General features: G+C 42.1%; 1 protein-coding gene across 5 annotated transcripts in view; it reads right to left on the bottom strand.

The window, feature by feature from the left end:
- Positions 1-26,179, bottom strand: part of TMEM266 (transmembrane protein 266) — a 121,746-nt gene that overhangs the window by 75,665 nt on the left and 19,902 nt on the right. For 3 of the 5 annotated variants that reach the window (XM_044979179.1, XM_044979182.1, XM_044979180.1), the window contains exons 2-4: positions 15,642-15,707; positions 9,222-9,327; positions 5,253-5,441 (exon numbers count right to left, since the gene is read on the bottom strand). In XM_044979179.1, the coding sequence (XP_044835114.1) occupies positions 5,253-5,441; positions 9,222-9,235 (203 nt within the window). In that variant the 5' untranslated portion in view covers positions 9,236-9,327; positions 15,642-15,707. Of the gene's footprint in view, positions 1-5,252; positions 5,442-9,221; positions 9,328-15,641; positions 15,708-22,609; positions 22,666-26,179 lie in introns of those variants that run through there. The other 2 variants (XM_044979181.1, XM_044979183.1) reach the window with 2 other exon arrangements.

The following is a 26,179-nucleotide window of genomic DNA, read 5'->3' as shown; positions in this document are numbered from 1 at the left end:
ACACTGTCCATTACTTAAATTAAACAACCTCCCCCCCACCAAAAACAAAACCCAAAACATTTTCACTTCTGGCTAAGTTTTTAAATCTATTATGAGATTAAAAATATTTTTCTAGCATTTTTTCAATGTGTTTGTTTATTTGTGCATTTAATATTTTCTGTCTATAGTCAGTTTCACTCTTTCCCATCAATTTCCCATTAGTTGTGCGGGTCTTTTACATGGCAGTGGGGAGAGAAAATATTTTTATAAAATAGAAAATACCAACATAAAACCACCTGAAGCTACTTTTAACTCATTTTTAAACACTCACTAGATTTCTGGTTAACAATTTCCCTTACAAAAACACTTCTATTTTGGCGTCCACTCTCTCCAGTATCCTGAACAACTCCCAATAGCCTTAATGAGAACATCACAGGAACACTGAGGGTTGAATAGAAACTTTTGGTTATTTTGTTCTCACCCTCTGTACAAGTGCATTATCTGATCTGTGGCAGACACACATTTATCTATTCTTCATAGTGCTAAGGTCCATGGATCTGTTACAATAGGATTTTCAATGTGGTGTTCCTCCAGGGTCAGAACAGGCTTATCTTTTTAGGTACGAACATTCCAAATGAGGTATATTATACATCCGCCATCTTCCCCTGCACTCTATGGTGTGGAGAAGCCTTCTGACAAAAAATGGCATTGGTTAAAGACCAGATAACCAATATGTTAAATTTTGGTGAATTTATGTATTGATGGTCATGTGACCACCTATCAAATCTTAATACAGGGGATATAACTTCTCTGGCCTAAGACTGTCAGTAGTCCTAATGACTAGACTTTGATGCTTAACAGAAGAAATAATATTTTTTTACTTTACTCTAGGAATGAATACTAGGACAGCTTGAAGACTACTTGTCTGAATTAGAAGCACAGAACTGGCTCTGTCTCAACTGAGAAAGCTTCCAACTTCCATACTTGTCTGACTGGATATAGTAGCTATAGGCAGTGTATTTTAACAGATATGAAGTATTATGAGACTTTCAGGAGTTCAGTCTATAAGGGTTGTTGCCCTAAGGAAGCACTTAATGTTGAGATTCACACAAAACTTCCTTTACTTGAGCATGCTGCTAACACTTTGACCTTCTTGCATGGACACTCTTTATACTCTTTCATTAAGGCCACCTGGAGACTCTCAAGGCTATGTTTCACTTGTTTAACACTGTAATTAAACTACAGACTTTGCACCAGCCTGCAGGGTAAGTTCCAGGGCAGCTACAGACCTGCTAAGCCGGGGGTTCTCAAAACTGGGGGTTGTAACCCTTCAGGGGGTTGCAAGGTTATTACATTGGAGGGGGTCGCAAGCTGTCAGCCTCCACCCCCAAACCCTGCTTCACCTCCTGCATTTATAATAGTGTTAAATATATAAGAATGTGTTTTTAATTTACAAGGGGGGGGTCACATTCAGAGGCTTGCTGGGCAAAAGGGGTCATCAATACAAAAGTTTGAGAAGCACTGTCCTAAGCATAGTTTCACAATACTCTGTACTCTGCCTAAAAGTCTATCCTCCCCTTCTTTTGGTTTGTTTGTTGTTAATATATTTTTATTATTTGATCCCCTAACTCTGATTCAGACAGCAGGCCTTCCCCCCCAGAAAGGAAGAATTCCCTCTTGTGTGTATGTATGTGCAGGCATGCCCAGAGGAGTCTGCACAAGTCTCTGGCCCAGTTCTTTTTGCATGGATCTGCCATGTTGAACTCTGTGAAGGTGAGCAGGGAAAACACCACTAATTTTAATTAATTACCCTTTGGGAATTTGTCTTCATAATCCTGCTTCAGATGGGGGAGAGAAACTGGGCTCAGAGACTGCTCCAAAAATATGTCCAGTGGCTAGCAATCTCCCTGTTTTCAAAGAGGCTGGGACATATTGTGTCCTCTACCCAACATGGGCCCCTTTTGGGTCTCTCGGGAAGGTACAGGCATGAGGTTCAAAGATGGGCTTTCACAGAAGCTGTACTCCTCTCTACCACATCAGAAGTAGATCGGCCATATGGTTGTGTGTTTTCCCTGGAGGTGGCAGCCTGGGAATCCCAGGACGCCTGTTAGAGGTGAGGTGGCAGCTGGAAGAGGGAGATAGCCCCAAAGACATCTTGCTGCAGTCTGTGATATTGGCAGAGTCTGTGCTGTGTACATCTACAGCCTGCGGGGAGATAAAGGGGAGGAGGAGGTGACTGACCTTCACAGCTGGGAGCATGGTTGCTGGTGTGGATTATTGGGATTTACGTGTAATCTACCATCTGGCACACTGCCTCTCTGAAGTCACTCCCATCGTGGAGATAGGATAGGAGGAGCTGCTTTCCCCTGGAGTCGGCTATTCCAATCCTGCCCAGCTTCTTTCCTGCCTGGGGAAGGGTGGACTGAGGTGACCCTGCCCAGTTTGGGCTGTGAGGAGGAAGCTGCGCTCTGCCCATAGAACAGCCAAGCTCCCGCAAAAAACAGTAGGTAAGAGGGTGAAGCAGACCACACAGACCTTTCCCTTTGCCTCTGACTTTTCTCAGCCTAACTCACTCCCTGAAGCTTGCAGGAGCACCAACCACTGCAAATGCCTCCAAGAGGAAGCACAGTTGAGGGGGCAATCTCCTCACAAGGCAAATTAAGTCCTGTGACACCACTGGGAATCAGACAGACACATTTTTCAACCAATCTGCTAGTCAGAAATTTGAAATAAAGTCTGGAATTTTCCACAGAAAAGCTTCATAGCAGGGAGGCCTGGCTGAGCCACTGGCCACTGAAGAGGCAGATAAATCTGGCGGGAATTTCAGAGAGAGGGGCATTCTCCTGCTGTCCGTGACTGACAGGTCTGTTTCTGCACCCAGGATGCAAGCAGGTTGAAGTACTCATTGTAACAGATCTTTGGTCCTTGAAGAATGGAGCTTCAGATGGTGAAATCTGCAGCTACTAGCGCTGAATACTTGCACTAAGCTTGTTTTATATTTATCCAATAGCAATATAGCCTCAGGCTTACACCTGCATACTCAAATTAATTATAAAGTGCCTCTTTAGACACACGTGGTATTGCATCATATTTATATAATCTAACTGAAATGTATTTCCCCTTGTTTGGAATTTCTGAAGACATCTTATGAAGTCTAATTTGGAAAAAAACTAGTGGCAAGAACTTTCTCTCATTCTGCTTCCTGACTGCAGCATGGAATACCTGCTGAGTGTAGATCAAGGATGTCACATCTTTGCTGATTTCTAAGAGTAGATTAAAACATATTTAATTGTCAACAATTTGAAGCTTATATAAACCTTTTTATGTCTTCTTCTTGAAATCTCAGATTGATTTACTGTGAAGTGTTTTTAGATAGATCATGCAGTAAAAGTAGCTATATACATTTGGTATGATATAAACTGAAATAGTAATGAACAGTAGCTATATAATCCAATGTTGGGCAACTCGTCTCCTTATCAAAAGTGATGCTAGTTTTATATAGATTCGCACACTAAGGGAGACAGCTTTCCAAATGAGTCACTGTGCAGTCAGTTATCAGAGGGGTAGCTGTATTAGTCTGTATCCATAAAAGCTTTCATGGGTAAAAAACCCACTTCTTCAGATGCATGGAGTGAAAATTACAGATACAGACATAAATATAAACAACTCTTACTACTACCATGTGTAAAATGTGTTTACATGCTACTTGTTTTACCTGTAAATTACAGTGAAATTTTGACTTGTTAACTGGCCTTTGTAAAAAGCTCAATTTGGCCTTCAGACCAACAGAAGTTACATCCATATGTCTGAAGGCAGAACAGAGCCTTCTACACTCCCCCACTACTGGTATTCCCTGCCTTTTAGACAATCAAGGTGCTAGGTTTGTTAAATTTTTAAGATAGCTACTTACAAACCACTACTTATAAAAATAATGGATCTAGGTAAAATGCTTTGCCGTTCTCATATATATTGTGATTCAGTATTAAACATTCTTTTACCTTTAATATACTCAGTTGAAGAGTATATTTAGTAAGTGTTTTAATTCTCTCATTTCCAAAGACATTTTCTAACAAATATAAAATGAACTCGATTTGAACTCCCTGTGTAAATGTAGCCAGAACTGGCACGTATGTTCTGTCAACAACATTACTGTGCATATATATCAGGGATCGGCAACCTTTGTCATGCGGCCTGTAAGGGAAAGTCCCTGGCAGGCCAGGCTGGTTTGTTTACCTGCTGTGTCTGCAGGTTCGGCTAATCGCAGCTCCCACTGGCCGCGGTTTGTTGTCCCAGGCCCATGGGGGCTGCAGGAAGAGCGGCCAGCACATCCCTCGGCCTGCGCCACTTCCCGTAGCCCCCATTGGCCTGGGACGGCAAACCGCAGCCAATGGGAGCTGCGATCAGCCGAACCTGTGGATTCGGCAGGTAAACCAACTGGCCTGGCCCACCAGGGGCTTTCCCTGATGGGCTGCATGACAAAGGTTGCCGATGCCTGATATATACGGTATTCTGAATAGCAACAGCCTCATTCACAGCCTACCGGAGCAAATTCTTCTTTTAGAAACAGAAATAATCTGCATGAGGCTTAGGAGGTTGTGTTGCATAATCATAATCACCAGGTCAGGAAATGTCCACTCAAACATGTGGGCCACCATCACCACCCCTGCATCTCACCATGGAACACTCTCCTGAGGCATCTATCAGAGAGGACCTATGGAATGGCTTTTCTGCATTTGTTTTGTTTTTATGGGGAAGAGCCAAAAGTCAGGGCAAAAGACTCAACTTATGGCTTGTTTACACTTGAAATGCTACAGCATTTCTGTGCCATTGTAGCACTTCAGTGTAGACACTGACGGGAGAGGTTCTACCATTGCAACAGGTAATCCACCTCCCCAAGAGGCAGTAGCTAGGTCGAAGGAAGAATTATTCAGTTGACTGAGCACTATTTATACCAGGGGTTAGGTCAGCTTAACTACATCGCTGAAGGGTGTGGATTTTTCACACCCCTGAGTGATGTAGCTGGGTTGACCTAACATTTTAGTATGGACCAAGCTTTAGTTTTCTCTCTGACAGCAGTTTCCTAATATGCACTGTGTTCACATGGGAGCCAGAAATTACTTTATTACAAGGAGTCTGAAAACAACTAAATAGCTACGTTAGAAAAAGGTGCTTTTAGAATGGATTCAAGTGAAACTGGCTGGCCTTCTCTCTCCATCTCATGGCTTTCTCTTCCGTAAACCATGAAAATCCTTTAGGATATCCTTTGCACTTACCCTTCTCTTTGGTACTCCTCATCCAAATTTGACAAGAGCTGGGACCCTGCCACAGAGAGATCAAGCGCAGCAAGGGGTAAATCTCGATAAGTGAAGTTAACAAGTTGTACAGGAGCTAAGCTTTTGGTCTCCTCTTCTACTTGTTGTGAAATGATCTCAACTTCTGAAACTCCACCTTCTATTGTAGGCCTAAAAATGGTGAATAAGGAAATGGAAACAAATATAAGCAGTAAGAAATGGGAAACTTCCACAAGTAGCAGGACTAAAATTTCCCATAATGAAGGCAAAAGGCTTGATTACTGGTATTTGTGTGTCATTTTTGATAATACACGTGGAGAAATGTTATATCGTGCCAAAATCTATCCTCATCCGTGAAAGGTCGCTCCCACTGAGGTTAACAGGATCCTCACATGCACACAAGGGCAAAATTGGATTCAGACTGCAGAGCTGAAGCCTTTTCATGCACATAAAATATAAACATAAATATTCAACAAACACACAAAGAAACAAACTATGAACTACGTAGCAAAGTATACTTGCAAACTAGAAAAAAGAGTCAATGAAATGAAGGCCTGTAGCTAAACCCCCTCCTTTTTGTAGTGAGATCAGTGAACAATGGTCAAGCATTTTACTGACCAGTGTACAAATCACTCTAAGGGTATGGCTACACTTACGGTTTGCAGCGCTGGTAGTTTGCAGCGCTGGTCATCCAGCTGTGTAGGAGCAGCGCTGGTGTGTGGCCACACTCACAGCTACCAGCGCTGGTGTGTGGCCACATTTGCAGTATTAGCAGCGCTTTTGGGAGTGCTGCATTATGGGCAGCTATCCCAGCATTCAAGTGCAACAACGTGCTTTTCAAAAGAGGGGGGTGGAGGGTGGTGTACTGTGACAGGGAGCGGGGAAGATAGAGTGGATTTTTGGAGCCAACACTGTTGTGTGTTAGCTTCCTGGATTGGAAAAATCACAAAATGTTCATGAGCCCTTAGTCTTAACTCTTAATTGCATACAGCCTGCCTCCAACACAGACTCCCCGCTGTTTCACTCCCTGTGGTGTTTGCTGTGATCAGTGTTTGTTTTAGATTAGCAGTTCAACGGAGCTCCGATCGGTTCTGTTTCATTCACTCTCCCTGCCTCTCATTTGATTGTTTACAGCCAGGTACAGATGATCACAGCAAACAGGAGCTCTGTTCGGAGCTCCGATGGGTTCTGTTTCATTCACTCTCCCTGCCTCTCATTTGATTGTTTACAGCCAGGTACAGATGATCACAGCAAACAGGAGCTCTGTTCGGAGCTCGTTCACAACAAAACAAAGAGAGGCTGCATAACAAAACAAAGAGAGTAATTTATAAAAGCATTCTGGGATACACCTTATACCCTGGAGGCCAATCACAGCGCTGGTGTGTGGCCACACTTGATGACCAGCGCTGCAGCACCAGCGCTGGAATCCTTATTCCCCATGCCGAGTGAGGTATACGGCCAGCGCTGCAGCCAGGGAGTTGCAGCGCTGGAAGTGCCCTGCAGGTGTGGCCACTTACTAATTGCAGCGCTGGTAGAGGCTTTCCAGCGCTGCAAATCGCCAGTGTAGCCATACCCTAAGGCAGTGATTCTCAAACTGATTTGCCTGGGCTGCCCTTCTTGGTGTCTGTAGTTGTTTGTGCCCCCTTCCCGAGTACATATACCAGCACCCAGTTCTGAAGGCAGAGCAGAGAGCAGCGGCTGCTGGCCAGGCACCCAGCAGCAGCAGCACAGAAGTAAAGGGGGTAATGAGAAAAGTAATATTCATCAATATCACTTTTCACAGCAGACTTAGTGCCCCATTGCTACCCTTACTCCTGCGCTGCTGCTGCTCTTCTGGGGCTGACAGCCAGAGCCCCGCTGCATTGAGGTGAGGGATTGAGGCATTGGTGGGGGAAGAGGGGAAGGAGAACCCAAGCCTGGGCTGCCTCCTGGTGAGGGATTGAGGGGGTGGAGGGAAGAGAGCCCAAGTGGTGGTGCTTCAGCTGTTAGCCCTGGGGGACAGGGCTCTGGCTGTCCCATTTATCTCCGCCACCTCGGTGTGCATGGACTTTCTGCATGAGCCAGAGCCAGCCAGGGCTGACAGCCAGAGCTTTTTAATTAATTTTTTTTTAAAGAAGCACACAGTTTGCCCCTCCCTTGACACATTCCTGTGCTTCCATTGGGAAGCCTTCCCCATGGTTTGAGAACCAGTGCTCTAAGGTAATACATACATTCTATTGCCCTTCATTGACCTCTGGTCAATATTTAGAACAGTTCTGAATGCTGCCACATCTTGCCCTACTCAACCAGAGAAAAGGTTGCTAATGCTCTAGGATTTTTGAGGAGAGTTATTGAGTAAGAAGAGGAATAAAATTATAGGAGGATCCCAGATAAATCCTTCCCATCCATATATGTGTAGAACATAATTTTAAAACTGGTTATGCATTCTCTATCCTTCTTAATGTTAATGGGAACTCCGTGCACACATACAAGGGTAAAACCACCATGTATGTGTGTCTATATGACTTACAATAAGATACCACTTAGTTAGAGAAAAAATAAGTTATTGCCCAGTACTTAATATATAGTGTATGTGATGGACAACTTTGTTAGTGTAGATGGTTTGCCTGTCAAGTCCCAGAAGGGATAGATTCTTTACGGATTCCAGGGAATGCCTCTCTTTCCATTTGACTCACACTGTGTTGTAACCATAAACCTCTTTAGCTTTAATCTGGGAGAGCTTGTTAAATTCTGAAGAAATGCCAGGCTATCTTATTCAAGTTTTTGACATATAGGTGTGATGGCTGGGAAGGTATTTTTCTTTCTTAGGGATACAGTTAAAAAGTGCCTTACACGCAACTTTACTTTCTTATTTGACTGCAAAAGTTGCACTGATTTTTTTAAAAAAGAGTCTATTATAATCCTCCAGTTATTCAACCAACCTGAATAAGACTTCATCTTTCTCACAAAACCTGAATAATTTAGAAGAGCTCTTGCCTAAATTGTGTGTCTTGTAAGAGTTTGGAGGCAGGAACATAAGATGTGGATGAAGAAGGATAAAAGTCTAAGTTGAAGAGGTGGGAAAAGGCAGTATTGCTCAGAGTCTAAGCATTAGAATTACAATGGAGTAGTACCACTGCATGGATTACCTGGGAAGGTCACTTTAACAATGTGAAGACACTATTATGACTGAAGTAAAAGGCTTGCAATGACCTATGGTTGTTTCACACAATCATAGAAATTAGTGCAAAAGATCCTTTGGGTCATCTAGCCAGTGTTTCTTTATTTAGTTCTTTGTCCAATCTAATTTTACATGTCTCAAGGAATGAGACTTTTACCATTTCCACTGAAAATTATTTCACTGTCTAAAAAGATCTAATTAGTAGGAGATTTTTTTCTGGTATTTGGCCAGACTTTTCTCTTCTCTGATTTAATGCTTTTGTACCATATACTAGCTGAAGATGCTGGCTTCTATTTTGGAAGTGGACCACAGTCTGACTACCGGTATTATAGAACAAACTGAAAAGTGTTAGAGAAGCCCTTTCAGCTTCCAACTGTTTTTTTTTAACCTTTTGGACTCTTAAGTAGATTAAATGAGAGCTAGATAATGAAGTGACAGTGAAAAAGCAAATGAGACAGTGTTGACAAATAGTCTTAACACAGGCTTGTTGGCAGGAAAACAAAAATTTAGATAGACCTGAAAATAATTTTATATATTAGTTCTTGGTAATTCACTATTAACAATACTTCAGAAAAGTTTACAATATTCATTTTGTTGTTTTTGCACTAATTCTGGGTCCACAGACAACTGAGCAAATCCTGCATCTCTTATCCCAAACTTAAAATTCTCCTCCCAGCAATACTGATGTAACCTCCTTGGGATCAGGAGAATTTGGCACAGAGGATTTTACGTGAATGGAATTTGACTCATTGAATGGAAAAGCATTTGTAACTTTCTCATACGGTACTTACTGGGGATTGGTCATGTTGAAAGATGCAAATAAATCAGCAGTTGTTCCAGTATTTAACTAACTTCAGCTCCTCTGCAGACAATTTTCAGCATTTCAAGGCAAGGTTTCTACAAGAGGTAAAATGTATTATCTAGAACTCAGTTGCAGTTAGTGTAACATTCATTTTCATATAATGTAGTTTGTACAGCAGTTTTATTTCCCACAAAAGCCACCCCCCCCCCCTTTTTTTGGTGATGCTTCTATTCTGGGTTAAGACTGCCTCATCATAGAACTTTGAAAATATATTGTAGCTTTTCAGACCCTATGCACACACCCTTAGATTTAAATAACATTACAGGCTTGGCTTTAAACAATCAGAACATTTAGAGTGATGGGCAAGGTCTTAGGGGCAGATTTTCAAAAGAGGTGAAGAGGTTTAGGAGCATAAGTCCTCACGAAGTCCACTGAGCTTATTCTCTACATACTATACAGACCTGTACATATGAGAGTGTTAGTTAAGGTGAAAGGATTTAAGAGTACAAGTCCGAATGACTTCTGTGGGACTTATGCTCCTAAATCCCTTAGCATCTTTAGGAAAGCTCTCCTTGGTCTTAACTCACACTCTCATGTATAATGATCTGTCTAGTATCTAGAGAATGTTTTTACCTATCAAGCTCATAAACCTGTTTGGCATAATGGGCAATCTTTGCCCAAGGCCAAACATATGCCTGTGCATTTGTGCTGTATCACAGGACTGAGGTGCAACACCAAAACTGTAATGGACAAGCTTGCTAGAATGAAGTCATTGGCAGCAGCTGACGTGCCTTGCTGTCACAAGCACTAATATTCAACCCTAAATAGTAAAAAACAATGTAAAAGTCCAAAATATAAATCTGAACAAAACAAGCCACTGCCCTTTTAAATTAAGTATTTGGCAAACTGTAGTGATAAAAAATAAAAATTAATCTGAGTGATATAATGAGAGACTTTTAAAAGCTGTTTCCAGGGTTATAGAGTGCATGTAATTAACCACAATGAAGTTAAGGAGACTGTTGGTGAAAGACAAAAATGCACTCTTATTAATTAGGAGTACATTAAAATGAGTGCCACACAAATGTATGAAGTTAGGATATAGCTGACATTCACACTGAAAAATTGCCATTATTGTACTAAAATGTCTCCTGAGTTTTAAACATTACTTAAGTCAATTACAAATTGCATCATTCAAATCATTTAGGTATCCTATACTTCTTTTTCCAAAAATTCATAAAATAAGCCAAAAATTTATAGGATACGATAAAGATGTTTAATATATTGACAGTATGAACCTCAGCAATCCCTTAATATCAAATAATTAACCTAAAATTGCTAGTATAACTACTAGAAGTACTACTATAATTACTAGTATAGCAATTTCCAAAGCATTATTTCATATACTGTATGCCTGTAACACAATAAAAGCCAATTAATTTATTCTTAGATTGCCTATATGCTTGAGTATTCAAAAGGCTATGGTCTAAATCTTAACCACTTTACTCATGCAAGTAGACCAACTGAAATTAATGGAAATATTCATCTGAATAGAGCAAGCATGATCTGGCCTTAAAATAATAAATAATTGTATAGACTAACATATATACCATACTGATCTAAGAAACTTGCAATTAAAAATCTGATTAAAAACAGAATTTGCATACGTATTTAGATAAACTCATTCTGATGCACTGGAAGCTGATCCAACACTCATTTGAAGTCAATGGGAGTCTTTTCATTGGCTTCAATAGATCTTGGCTTAGGCCCTAGCTATAAGTTTGTTAATTATGCTCCTAAAGCAGCAAAGCACTTACTTAAGTTCCATTGACTTTAATGAGATTTAAGCATACGCTTAAGTGATTTGCTGAACTAGGTGTGATGTTATTGATATAATCTGGGACCATATAGAACATGGTTGCAACCAAGGTCCTACAGTGGCACCAAATTTTATGTAAAGGGGGTCATATAAGATGTCTAAGACCAGGTTATCGGTTGCTGGTTATGATTATGCTGTCTATATGTATGTATCATTTTGTAGTTGAAGTTATGAGTATTAGCTCTATACTGTCTGTATTTCAACTTTGTGCTGTGATTCTGGGAGACATCCCAGACAAGTTGGTGTTAGCTCTGCCTAGCCTGCTTGATGGCCCATTAAGGACCATCAGCTACATAACTGACCCATTGAGAGGAGGCAGATATGCCTTGTAACTCAGCAGGGTGTGCAGGAACTTGCCCATGTGACTGCAGATTCCATTTTGCTGTAATTTTCCACAGTAAGAACAAAGAAGTGTTCTTACACCTGGAAGAGCCTATATAAGGCAAATGCCTCATCTCCATCTTGTCTTCAATCCTGTTTCTTACCTCTGGAGGGACTTTGCTACAAACTGAAGCTCTGCACAAAGGACTGATGACCCATCCCAGCGGGGGATGTTCTCCAGAGACTTGATTTAAACCTGCAGTTTACTCCATCACTGCTACAAGCCTGAACTAAGAACTTTGCCATTACTGTATGTAATTGATTCCATTTAACCAATTCTAGCTCTCATCTCTATCTTTTTCCTTTTATGAATAAACCTTTAGATTTTAGATTCTGAAGGATTGGCAACAGCGTGATTTGTGGGTAAGATCTGATGTGTATATTGACCTGGGTCTGGGGCTTGGTCCTTTGGGATTGAGAGAACCGTTTTTTTTATTGAGGTGTTGGTTTTCATAACCATTCATCCCCATGACGAGTGGCACTGGTGGTGATACTGGGAGACTGGAGTGTCTAAGGAAATTGCTTGTGTGACTTGTGGTTAGCCAGTGCGGTGAAACCGAAGTCCTCTTTGTCTAGCTGGTTTGGTTTGCCTTAGAGGTGGAAAAACCCCAGCCTTGGGCTGTAATTGCCCTGTTTAAGCAATTGGTCCTGAATTGGCACTCTCAGTTGGGTCCCGCCAGAACCGCATCGTCACACTATAGCTAAAGGTAGAGACTACTGCAGATAAGGCTACAAAACACTTCCCAGGATGAGCTTTATATTCAGAAGCTCATTGCGCCCTAAAGTTTCTACCTTTCGGGTTGAAATTTTCTAATGTGGTATATTTTTAAAGGAAAGTTTGATCAAAGTCCCAACAACTGTTTTTGAGTGATGAGAGGATAAAAGAAAGGAGATTCGACTATAGACCACCAAATCAGGAAGAAGAAGTGGATGAGGTATTTCTAAAACAAATATCCAAAACACAAAACCTGGTAGTAATGGGGAACTTTCACTACCCAGACATCTTTTTGAAAAATGATATAGCAAAACATAAAATTTCAAATAAGTTCCTGGAATATATTGTGGACAATGTTTTGTTCCAGAAAATGGAGGAAGTAACCAGGGGAACAGCCATTTTAGATTTGATTTTGACCTACAGGGAGGAATTGGTAGCAGATCTGAAAGTGGAAGGCAATTTGGGTAAAAGTGATCATGAAATGATAGATTTCATGATTCTAAGAAAAGGAAGGAGTGAGAGCAGAAGAATAAGGGTAATGGATTTAAAAAATAGACTAACAAATGCAGAGAACTGGTAGGTAAACTCCCAGGGGAAGACAATCTAAGGGGAAAAGGAGTTCAGGAGAGCTGGCAGTCTCTGAAGGAGACAATATTAACGGCACAACTGCAAACTATCCCAAAGCAAAGCAAAGATAAGAAGAATCGTAAGAGGACAGTATGGCTCCATCATGAGCTCTCTGAAAATCAAAAAGGAATCCTACAAAAAGTAGAAACAAGGACAAACTGCTAAGGAGGAGAACAACAGAATAGCTGAAGCAGGGCCGGTGCAACCCATTAGGCTACCTAGAATTGCTGCCGAAGAATGAATGAAGCGGCAGCGGCAATTCGGCAGCAGGTCCTTCCCTCTGAGATGGACTCAGGGACCTGCCACCGAATTGCCGCTGAAGAATGAATGAAGCAGTGGTGGCAATTCGGCAGCAGGTCCTTCCCTCCGAGACGGACTCAGGGACCCACCACCGAAGAATGAATGAAACGGCGGTGGTAATTCGGCAGCAGGTCCTTCCCTCCGAGACAGACTCAGGGACCCGCCGCCAAAGAAGCGGTGGTGGTAGAGCTGCCGCTGAAGCTCCACCGATCGCGGTAGAGCTGCGTCCCTCCGCTTTGCGCGCCTGAGGCAAGTGCCTCACTCGCCTTGCCCTTGTTACGGCACTGGCTGCGGCTGCTGGGGAGAAACAGCCCTCCTTCCCAGCCTCAGCTCTGTGGCTGCTGTGGCGGGGGAGAGACCCCCTCCTCCTTCCCAGCCCCAGCTCAGGGGCTGCCGTGGCGGGGGAGAGACCCCCTCCTCCTTCCCAGCCCCAGCTCGGGGGCTGCCGCGGCGAGGGAGAGAGGGCACATCCATCACATTAGAAGGTAAGACTACTGATATTAAAATATGAGTTGTGTGCTTTTATTTGTAGAACAAAAAAACGTTAATTAAGGTTTTTTTATATAGCGCTTTTATCCAAAGTGCTTTACAATAGAGCTAACGGTACAAACAACATTTGGAAAGATCATTAAGTGGTCTGCTGAGACCCTCGACAATTTTCAAGTGGTCCGTGAAAAAAAAAGTTTGAGAATGATTGATCTAGAGTACCAATTGATCTGGGGTAAGTGACTGGTCTCTTGGGACTGGAAGCAACCTAAATGTGATGTGATTTTTGGTGTAAGTAACCATTTTATCATAGAATCATAGGATGGGAAGGGACCTCGAGAGATCATCTAGTCGAGTCCCCTGCTCTCTAGTATTAACTCGATCATTCCTGACAGGTGTTTGTCTAACTTGCTCTTAAAAATCTCCAATGATCGAGATTCCACAACCTCCCAGGGCAATTTATTACAATTTATCACAAAGTCCAGATTGTCTGGGTGGCAAGATAGACTGGAAAGTCTAAATGGACTGTCTGTGACTCCACGTTAAGACTGGTATAGTTATCCAGGAGTTCACCTTTGTCATTGGCTTGGTGAAATCTAATTATAGAACATACCACAAGTTTGGGGTGCCTGCGCTGTTTTCTGACAGTCTGCCCTGAGGTAGGCACTCACAGTTGTGAGCCACTCCAGATAGCGTGACAACAAGGAAAGGACATAAAAGTAATTAAGAAGAGGTTCTTTAAATACAAAAGGAGCAAGAGAATGACTAAGGAAAGTTTAGGTACTGTATTTAGTGGGGAAGGAGAGCTAATAATGGATGACATCAAGAAAGTTGAGGTGTTTAATGCCTATTTTGCTTCAGTATTCACTAAAAAAGTTAATGGTGACCAGACACTCAACACAATTAGCATTAACAAGAGGGAGGGAATACAAGCCAACATAGGGAAAGAGCAGGTAAAAGAATATTAGATAAGTTAGATGTATTCAGTCAGCAGGACCTGATAAAAGTAATCCTACAGTACTTAAAGAACTAGCTGAAGCAATCTCAGAACCATTAGGAATTACTTTTGAGAACTCTTGGAGGATGGGTGAGGTTCCAGAAGACTGGAGAGGGGCAAACATAGCACCTTTAAAATGGTGAAAAAAAGAGGATTCAGGGAATTATGAACAAATCAGCCTAATTTTGATACCTGGAAAGATACTGGAACAAATTATTAAATCATCACTTTATAGGCATCTAGATGATCTAGAGTATAATAGGGTTACAAGGAACAGCCTGTATGGATTTGTCAAGAACAAATCATGCCAAACCAACCTAATTTCCTTCTTTGACAGGGCTACTGGCTATTGAATAGGGGGGAAGCAGCAGATGTGATACATCTCGATTTTAGTAAGGCTTTTGACACAGTCCCACACAACATTCTCATAAGCAAACTAGGGAAATGTGATCTAGATGAAATTAGTATAAGGTGGGTACAAAACTGGTTCAAAGACTATACTCAGAGAGTGGTTATCAATGGTTTGCTGTCAAACTGGGAGGATGTATCTAGTGGGGTCCCATATTCATTAAGCTGGAATCATTAAAATACTAGCCTGCACCTACTAAAAAAGGTCTGGAGCCAATACACAGGCTTCAATTTGATGTAAAGCATGGTTTTATCATCCAGCCTTCTAAGACCTTAAAAGTTCCTGTCTGCTCTGCCTGGATATTATATATGCTTTGGTACTTCAGTAGAGGTTTGTGCTGGTGCTGTTACCCAGAACTCTTCCCTGTTTGAGTTACTTTGTTAACCTTTATGGATTACTTTACATATTATTGGCCATACAGTGCACTAACTGACTGTTGCCTTCCAACCAAGAGGTGGTTGAATTTCAGTGGGACTATATGTATACGCTACTTTTTGGAAAGCCTAGAGGAAAAGGGAAATGGATGGAGTCATCATAGGAGAGGAGGAGTGGTTAATCACCTAATAGTACCGTGCTGGGATCTTTTAAAAAAGAAAGAAATACAGTGGCTCCACGTACCTCTGGGTATGAACCACAGATGTGTCAAAAAACTTCATGATCAACAGCATGGAAGGTAGATGAGAGCTTAAAAAAAAGGAAAAAGATAAGATCAGCATGGTCGTGACCTTCATTCACTGTCAGGAAAAGATCATTAACCAGCACTATTAGTGCAATTTATGTACCTTACTGAAACCTGAAACGCTACTGCATGGAGTCAAGAAACCCTGAGAATTCTGGAGGCTGTCTGATTTACCCTGTTATAATCTTCTCAATCAGCCCAAATAAAGGTTCAAAACAGGTCCATAGCTGGAAACATTTTCCACATCAAGTGATGCCTAAAGAATGTTTTTTAGAGGCTGCTCTTCTGAAGGGAGGCACTAAGAATCTTCACCGACAGAGAACACAATACTTCCTTGCTGGAATTCCTCTGTCAGGAAAAACTTGGGTCTAGTTTATACACTACAGCCTGCAGCTCTGTCACCACTTCAGTGAGCAACAATGACCTCAATTCAAGTGGAGTACACATAGAATTTATTCAAGACACGGCTTTGCCACAACAGAAGCTCAGTAACAGATCCAAATGATTTCCTTCAGCAACATAAAATCCTCACAACTGAAAAAGATTCCACTTAACAACTGTGTGACAATAACTAGGATTTGGCAGGGTCCCTGCCCCAAACAGTTCTGCAGTTTAAGACTTTGCAGATGCTGTGGTGGCGGAAAGAGTTTTCACCTACTCCTGTACAGATATCGCTTAAAATTTAAAATGAATATCTCCTCTTACAATTGGTTAGGCTTGACACATGACTCTCACCATCAGGGCTCTAGTAAATACATTTCTCATTCTAAATGAATGCTTTTTGAAAGTTTGAAGGAAACTATGCAGTTGGTTTTCAGTGTAAGAAGATGCTTTCTATACTTATTACATTTAAAAAAAAGGGGTGTATTTGGAGAAGTCAATTTTTAGAACACCAAACATGGCATGTAGGTAGTCCAACAAGATGAACACTTGTTTTGAAAAACCAAAACAAAACTGCTGTTTAGAAAAAATGTATGAACATTAAAATATCACATATTGGGCATCAACAGTAAATTAATTTTGGTATCACTTTGGAAACATGCTGGTGTACATCAAATGTTTACACTGCAGATTCCTAATCCTTCTGACAGATCTAATGTAAGGAATTCCAGAGGAGTCTGCAGGGGAACAAGAGGGATTTCAGAAGGTTTCATATTAAAAAGAAAGGGAAAGCAAGGGTGGATTTTGCAATCGTTAAGACTTTACTGGTCAACAAGTGTATATACAGTACTATATTACAAAGAAAAAAATATAGTAAAAGAAAGAATGCTGTTGAAAAATAGTATGTGATCATGTAATTAAAGACTATCTCATAATCCATATACACAGGTTATTTGTATGTAATTTCCCAGTTTTTAAAAAATGTAAAAATAAATTCTGTTATGTACAACTGTAACAATCCCTCCATTGTGCATCATTATTAAGGTTTGAACACAAAACTTTCAGCACTGCAGCACAGCTTGAGGTACAGGACCTAACATTAGCTAATAGCAGGAGAAGGTTATCATCTGCAGTAGGAAAATAGAATTCTGGTTCCATGTGCAGGGTTCAGAGGGAGCCCAGTCCAGCCCGTTCTCTTTCCCACTCCTTGGGAGCTGGAGTGCTTCTATCCCATGTTGTGTTTCCAGGGGGGAGGAATCGGCTGGGGCTATGTACACTTAGTCCAGGACACTTATGGAGGGATCCCAGCCTGGGTCTTTTCCCACAAACTCAGGAATTGGGGGAGCACCTGCTCAATTTGGTGCCCCCTCAGAAAGGGAGGGATGGGGATAGGATTCTGGGGCAACGTGCCAGGTATAATGTTGTGGTGAGAGTTGGAGGGAGCTCGATATGGCTCCCCACTCCCCACTGCTGCTCCAGCAGCAACCCAGGATTCTCAATGCACTGTGTGCCACTGCACCTTCTGGGACCTTCATGGCACCATAAGTCCAGAATCTTTCAAATGTTTGTGTTCAGTTATTATTTTGTCATGCTTCCAAAATTTTCCTGAAAAAAAAACCACACCCCAAAGCAGGGAAAATCATGATTTTTAACAATCTCTAACTTAGCTACAGCTGAATAGAATTTCATGGGACAAAATAAAAGGCACTTCTATAGCCTGAGGGCTTTCTCTCTACTGAATTTTAAAGGCCTGCTGCAAATAGTAGAGGTGTTAGAAAAAGTAAAGCCTTAAAATAATTTTTTATAATGGAAACTGTTAGGCAACCTAAATATCAAGGTCACTACTAGCTCTCTCAGTAGTAAGCTTATTAATCAGGGCAAGCGTTGGGATCTGTTGGAGCTGTTACTCAGGGATAGCATCCTCTTATTGTCACATCATCCCTCAAATTTCCAAACTGTCACCTGAGGTGTATTTTATTTTGCTTCAGTAAATAACAGTAAATTTGCAATGGCATGCTTAAAAAGTTGGTTTTACTCATCTTTCTAAAGGTTAGCAGGTTTGGGCTTGTTTTAATGGCAGCATGGGTGACCATCTGAGACTACCTAGTGTTCTGTGGTTGCTGTCCTGCCTAATGAACGTACTGATCAGTGTTAGGTGCTGTGTTGCCAACTCACACAATTTTATCATGAGCCTTCCGATATCTGATGCATTACTTAAAGCCCCAACTCCTCAACTTACATTTAAAACAAGTTTCAAGCCCTCGTGGCTGCAGAGAAAAAGCTTGAATATATGAACTGAGTGCATCCTGAAGGCTCCAAAACTAGAAGGCAAATACAAATAATCCAAAATTTATTCATTTCTTTTTTTAAATCTCATGATTTTTGGGGCCCAGATCATGATTTCTGAATGTCTGGTGTTGGCAATACTGTAGATGAAACACTTGGGTAAAATGCATTGCTGGTGTAAATGGGTGCAGTGACAACTCAATCTCACTGGAGTTGCATTTGCTTGGGCCAACAGAGAATTCAGTCTCTGATTTTATTTCTAGTCCTTAGCTCATTCCCTGGTGATCCAGGGAATTCAAATTACTCAAAAAAGTCGCCAGCCTGCAACCATGTCTTGTGATCTTCTCAGCTCTCACAAGTTGATCAAGGTAAGCCTAGTCAGTGTTTGGAGGGGATACTAAGGTAAAGAGGATTCCATAGAAAAGCCATGTCTTGTTATGCTAGACTGCTCCTATTTTTTCCTCACACCGCAGTTTTACCTACAGTTCTGGGTTGCACTTCTGCTTAACTTTTTAAGTATTTTCCGACTTATTTTTTAGAAATAGTTAACTGTACATATGAGGTGAAAATCCTGGTCTCATTGAAGTCCATAGCAAAGATCTCATTGATTTCAATGGGGCCAGGATTTCATTTATGTTTTCTAAGGTTAATGCAATGTTAAGGTTGCCTTTTGTGTTCTTTTTATTCCAAGGGACTCTTCAGTCCTGTTGGAGCCTTGTGGACTCCCACTTCCACCAATTAAAATCCCTCACCCCTGTAAACCCAAGTCATATGCACCATCCTCCTGGACCAGAACTCCTCTGGAGACCATCAGTATTACTTGTTAATTTTCCAGGAGTAAATCTCAAACATCGAGCAATACTCTGTTCCCACATGGAAGGCTCAGAGCATTACCATTAGGATACAAAATAAATGCATAAAACCCCAAAATAAACACACACTACTTTGCACTTATATACACCTCTACCCCGATATAACGCGGTCATTGGGAGACAAAAATACACCGCTTTATAGGTGAGACCGGGTTATATTGAACTTGCTTTGGCCCCCACTGTTCCTTGTTCCCAGACTGCCCCCTCCAGAGACCCCTGTCCCTAATCACCCCCAGGACCCCACCCCCTACCCAACCCCCCTGCTCCCTGTCCCCTGACTGCTCCGATCCCTAGCCACTCACCTGCGGCAGGAAGCAGAGTGCCGTGGCCCCAGCCTGCTCCACTTTCCTTGCCCCAGCCCCGGTGTGTGTGTGTGTGTGTGTGTTAGGGAAAGGTCCCGCACTTACCTGCGGTGGAAAGCGGAGCGCCGCCACCTCCCAGCTGCGGCACTCCGCTTCCCGCCGCCAGTGAGTGCGGGGAGGCTGGGGAAAGGACGCCCTCCGCACTCATTGGCAGCAGGAAACGGAGCGATGCAGCCCCAGCCCGCTCCGCTTTACTTGCCCCAGCGCCATCCCCAGCCCCATCCGTGTCGCTTGGGGGTGGGGGAAGGTCCCTCACTCACCTGCAGCGGGAAGTGGAGCGCCGCGGCTGGGAGCTGGCAGAGTGGAGCGGGCTGGGGCCGGGCTGCTTCACTTCCGCCGCTGCCGGTGAGTGCGGGGGGGATCCCTTCCCTCAAGCCCCCTCTCCCAGCGACACAGCTGGGGCCGGGGCAAGGGAAGTGGAGCGGGCTGCTCCCGGCCTCCCGCTAATCCCCCGGGCAACTCTGGGACTGCGGGGCCCCCAAAATTGCCCACTCACAGCTCCTGCCTCCTAGACCCTGGGGGGGAGCCCCTGACCGCCCCCGAGACTCTCTGCCCCTTATCCAACCCCTCGGCCCCGGCCTGGCACCCTTAACATGCTGCTCAAAGCAGCGTGTCAGAGCTTTACCGCGTTGTATGCGAACCTGTGTTATATCGGGTTGCGTTATATCGGGGTAGAGGTGTAGTTCCCTGCATCTGAATATTTTTTAACAAATCCCACCCATGAGAGGCAGTTAAATACAATATTCATATTACAGACAGGAAACTGAGACAGGGGCTGACTTTTGCTCCGTGTCATACACTGAGGATGGAGTACAGCTAGGAATATACCCAAATATCCGCATACCAAGTCCACTCTTCTAAATGTTGGACTACACTCTCTGCTTCCATGCAGAGCTGTATTGTTAAACATATTTGGAAATTTATAAAAAACAAGTTAAAAAATTGCACTGGTAGACTGAATACTGAAGTGTGTTCCAACACTGTGTGCAGCACAATTTTTGAATTATGACTAGGCTTTCAAATTCTTCTCTTTATAAAGGTACAGGGAAGTCAAATTCAATATCTAGAAGTGAAGATTTTACATTAAAAAACACTACACTACAACAGAAACTTGCTGCTATTGAAAAATAGCTGGGTTCCCTCATCTTTCATAAATGCTATGGGCATCTTTCTAGCAAGGATACATTTAATTTGTATGAATTAGTAGTTTTACTGTATATCTTAATGTCAGCTGCATAATGGCACATGGTCAGCCTATTAATATGAAATACACTGGTCTTCTCCCAAATCCAAAATAACTCCCTGTAGTTTAGTTTTTAGTGACAAATAGCCTGGTGGCTTAGATTGTAAATTCACAAACAACTACTGCATTTCATCGTGGTGCACATATTACATATTGTTGATCAAAATCTTGTATCCTGCCTCAGAAGGTGAAGCAGCCCACACCATCTATATGGCCTAAAGTGCAATACTCTACATGGCAGTAAAATTCCTTCCTGACTCTTGCAGATCACTTTACATCTCTACCCTAACTGAATTATGAAAGATTACATCAGAAGGGAAATGCACATACAAAGCACATCTTTTAGGTCTAGTTTCCTTCCCTGCTCACTGTTAGTGAGTTGGGTGTCAATACCAAATGCTTGTACTTAGGAATGTGACAAAGGGGTCTTTTTTGGGGGAGGAATGGAGAAGGGAACTTTCCTTCCCCTACAGCAGCTTCACAGGGGTTGCTATATAACTTTAGGGTACTACAGGAGAGAGGAGGAGCAGCAAGATACACAAACAGGCTAGATAAAAAGCCACTTGTGGTGGGAAGGGGCAACAGGGAACGCATTTGCATGAGCTCACCGCCCCACATAATGGCTCAGAACCTTGCTCCAGGGGCCAGGGAGAAGAACCATCACCCACTTCACCAACCATAGTAAGGGTATGGTGGCCCGGTGCAAAGCTGAGCTATGCAGATGTAAAAGGCTAATATCCAGAGTTACCTTTAGTCTAAGCACAAGTAGGATCTGAGATATGGCTCTGTGAAGAATATTTCCTCTTACAATATGTCTGCTGCACAAAATTTTAATTTTTCTTCCATTTCTCTCTTATATCGGACAATTAAAGTAGATATTTTGGAGTTTAATTAGGTAATTACACTTTTTTTTAAATCACTTTAGTTGCTAATCATTAAGTGTCTGTATTTTGGAGACAAGAGGCTCTAATTTGTCTGTGCAATGGAACTGAAATATTAAAACAATTATCGATTTTCTATGTAACTGGAACTTAAGGAGTACATTTCACTAATTGAGGTGTAATGGGGTTTTCAGAACTTATTTGACTAGAGTTAACTGATTCATTAGTTATTTTAGGTAGAATATAAAAGAGGATTACTGAAGCACCAGAAAGGAATAGTTTAAGAAAGCACAGATACAATTAACTGTGGCCTAAACAGAGACTGGGAATGGTTGGGTCATTAAACTAATTGAATCTATTTCCCTATGTTAAGTTCTCCTCACACCTTCTATGGGCCATCTTAATTATCACTTCAAAAAGTTTTTTTTTTCCTCCTGCTGATGATAGCTCATCTCAATTGATTAGACTCTTCCTGTTGGTATGCATACTTCCACCTTTTCATGTTCTCTGTATGTATAAATATCTCCTGTCTGTGTGTTCCATTCTATGCATCCGAAGAAGTGAGCTGCAGCTCACGAAAGCTCATGCTAAAATAAATTTGTTAGTCTTTAAGGTGCCACAAGTACTCCTGTTCTTTTTTTAGAAAATAAAGGGTACTTTTTTCTTTTCTTTTTCCTGCAAGGTGGAGTAAAGCTTTTCAAAATGTATTATTTATATCTTAAGAGAGACAAGGTAAGAGAGGTAATATCTTTTTTTGGACCAATAAAAGATATTTCCTCCCCTACCTTTTCACTCTCAGATCCTGGGACCAACAAGGATACACCAACAGTGCAAATAACTATGGATAATTTATTTCTTCATATTTATGTTTAAAATACCTACCCATAGTTTTAGAAATTTGTACAAAACTCCATACACACGAGGACATAAATCCTTAACTGAAAGAATAAAAAAAAAGTTCAATCCACCAACTTCATCCCATCAGATCACCTACGTAACTAAAACAACCATCCCTGTCCAACTATTAGATCCTACAAGCCCCCCCCCACGCACACACACTCCAAACACCACAAAAATATATAGACAAATTCAGAGCATGATGGACAAGGGGAAGGATGTACCAGAAAATAATAATATCACCATATATTTCTTAAATAGTGCTTTTCAACAGTAGATCTCAGAATACATCACACTCTTTAATGTTTTTATCTTCACAACACTCCTGTGAGGTATTATTATCCCCATTTTACAGATGGGGAACTAAGCAAAGACAGACTAAGTGACCTACCCAAGGGCACACGGGAAGTTTGTGGCAGAAAAAAGAATTGAACCCAGGTCTCCTAAGTCCTAGGTTAGTACCATAACCACTGGATCATCCTTCCTTTCAATAACCTACCATCAGCTGCCTTTCTTTTAAAAAAAGGCTCTTCCACTGGTTGCAATTGTGATAGTGTTGCATACAAGGAAATCTGATGTAAATAGATTCTATATAGGATGTTGTATGATTGAAATATGACCATTTATATCATTAATATTCCCACTGTTTGACAATTGCAACAAAACTTGTACAAGTATGTCATGTAAGTTATCAATGGAAAAATTATGATTCACTAAAGATGATTATCCTGTTTAAATGCATGTATTATTTTTGTATCTGAAGTTATGAATATTGGCTATAGATTTGTATTCCTGGGGTAACTCCAACCAGGTAAAATCTACACTGAAGCCAGACAGCTTTGTGTTGATGGCCCACCCAAGGCAATTAACTCTCACAACGGGCCATAGAAGAAACTCATTCTGCCCAGATGGCTCTTCCTGAAGGTGCCTTAGCTTCCAAGTGGCCAATGGCTGCCCCTGTGAATCAGCAAGCCATGCAGGGGCATGTGACATGCTCATCTGACCCTGGACTCCTTGTGTCAGTAGTAATTTTCCACAAACTGTAATGTGTGAGCTTTATTTTGGGACAGTAGCATTACAAGCACATGGCAGGGGGTATAAAAGACCCTTGAATCATCTCCATGTTTCCTCTTTCCTGCTCTGATCAGGGCTGGCTCCAGGCACCAGCGCAGCAAGCTGGTGCTTGGGGCAACCCATGGAACGGGGAGGCACGTCCGGGTCTTCGGCGGCAATTCCCTCAGTCCCTCTTGGAGAAAAGGACCTGCCACCGAATTGCCCTGAAGAATGAAGCGGCGGCGGTAGAGCAACCGCCAAAGTGCCGCCGATCATGGCTCCCCCTCCCCCCTCCCCCCCTTCGCCGCTTGGGGCGGTAAAAAACCTGGAGCCGGGCCTGGCTCTGATTCTCTGGACTGTGGACTTACAACTAAAAGGAGCATATTTGAACTATGGGCTGAGGCGCTTCCAATCTTTTGGAAGTTGCCAGAGACTTTACAAGCCAGCAGTCTATACAGTCCCTGCTACAAATCTGGTATAAGAACATTGCCATTCTTGTATGTAATGATCTATTAACCATTTGTAATTCTCTTCTTCTTTTCTCTTATAATAAACCTTTAGATTTTAGTTACTAAAGGATTAACAGCAGCAGCGTGATTATTGGGTAAGATCTGAGTTATATATTGACCTGGCTATGTGGTTGATCTCTTGAGATCAGAAGGTCCCTTTGATTAAATTGATTTTCAATAATCACTCATCATAAAATCTAGTGTCTGGGTGATGATGGCCTGTAAACTGCACCCATCTACTAATTCAATGGTTCTCAATTTTTTTTTTCGTGGACCACTTGAAAATTGCTGAGGGTCTCGGCGGATCACTCGATGATCTTCCAAAATGTTGTTTGTACCATTAGCTAACTATTGTAAAGCGCTTTGGATAAAAGTGCTATATAAAAAAACAATAATAATTAACTTTTTTTGCTCTACAAATAAAAGCACACAACTCATATTTTAATATCAGTAGTCTTACCTTTCTAATAGGATGGATGTGCCCTCTCTCCCCCACCACAGCAGCCCCCGAGCTGCGGCTGGGAAGGAGGGGGGGTCTCTCCCTCACCACAGCGGCCACAGAGCTGGGGCTGGGAAGGATGGCAGTCTCTCCCCAGCAGCTGCAGCCCTGGAACTGGGGAAAGTTGCCTCTTTCTCTGGGCACCGCAGCCCTTCACATCCCAAATTCCCCGCACCGCCTCTTCTCATCCCACTGCCCTCTCCCACCTACCCCCTATTTCCCCCAAGGCCACCACTTCACCTTACATGTGCATCTTCTCCAGGGTCCAGGCAACTAATTAGTGGAGCCACGCCTGTGCAGCTCCACTAATTAAGTGGGTGGCCCTTCATTCTCTTGTGTGTGGCCGCCCAGGCGTGCACCTTAGAGAGAACTATCCACAGACCGCCTGAATGAAGCTCGCAGATCACTGGTGGTCCACAGGCCAGAGTTTGAGAACCTCTGCACTAATTAGAATCTAGAAACAAAACCCAAAGCCATGCAACAAGTCAGTACCAGAGTTGGGATTAGAACTATTGTGTTCCTGGCTCCCTGCCCATGGTTCAATCTGCTACACCAGTGGTTTTCAATCTGTGGTCCACAGACCCCTAGGGGTTTGCAGACTATATCTAAAGGTTCTGTGAAAGAGTCTTGTTACTACAGAACATTGGTTTTCAACTGGGGCTAAGCCTAAGATTCCCAAAGTGGTCCGCAACTCCATTCAAAAATTTTTGGGGATACGTAAATGAAAAAAGGTTGAAAACCACTGTGCTGTACCATGCTGCTTCCTAAGAAAAAGTGAAACCTGCAGTGTCAGTATATTCCTTACTGGGAGTATATATGAAATCTATTCACCAAAACAACTAAGTAATTTTGTTTTAAAGGCTTATTTTAATTAGAAAGATAAGGAACAGCAAATCAATAAAATGTCTCCAGTAAAACAAGGATACATGCAAGGAATTAAAGTTATATTGGCCTGAGATCGGGGACTTGCTACAGTAGGTCCTGGCACAGTGCCAACAATGTACTGTTAGATCAAAGGTTCACTGATAGTTTTAAGGTTTGATTTCTTGTGATCATTCATGTCTATTCTTTACAGTTCATGAGATACTAGTCCTTAAAAAAAAATCACATAATTCCAATTATTTGCACCAGCCCTCACTTTCAACATACATACATACTTAATTCAGACATGATTTTAGCATCTGAAGGCTCAGGAACTGTTGGAATTCATGTTTTATACCCTTTGAAAAATTTGGGATTCCAGGCTTTCATTTGTTTCCAGTAATAGCTGTCAGAGAACTCAGCTGCTAGAACCATGACAGGATTAAATAGAGGCAAGCGCAAGAGGAACAAGCAAAATTATATGATTTTTAAGATCCTGATAGCTAATCTGTCTGGGCTAGAAAAATTGGGGCACACTTTTATTATTTATACAGCACACAAAAATGTGCTAGGTACTTTACAGAGCAATTTCTTTTAAATGACATAGGCCCTGCTCCAAAGAGCTCACAATCT

The sequence above is a fragment of the Mauremys mutica genome, chromosome 11 (genome assembly GCF_020497125.1).
Source record: "Mauremys mutica isolate MM-2020 ecotype Southern chromosome 11, ASM2049712v1, whole genome shotgun sequence".
NCBI lineage: Eukaryota > Metazoa > Chordata > Testudines > Geoemydidae > Mauremys > Mauremys mutica.
The sequence above is the reverse complement of the archived record's forward strand: the minus strand, read 5'-3'. Positions and strand labels throughout refer to the sequence as shown.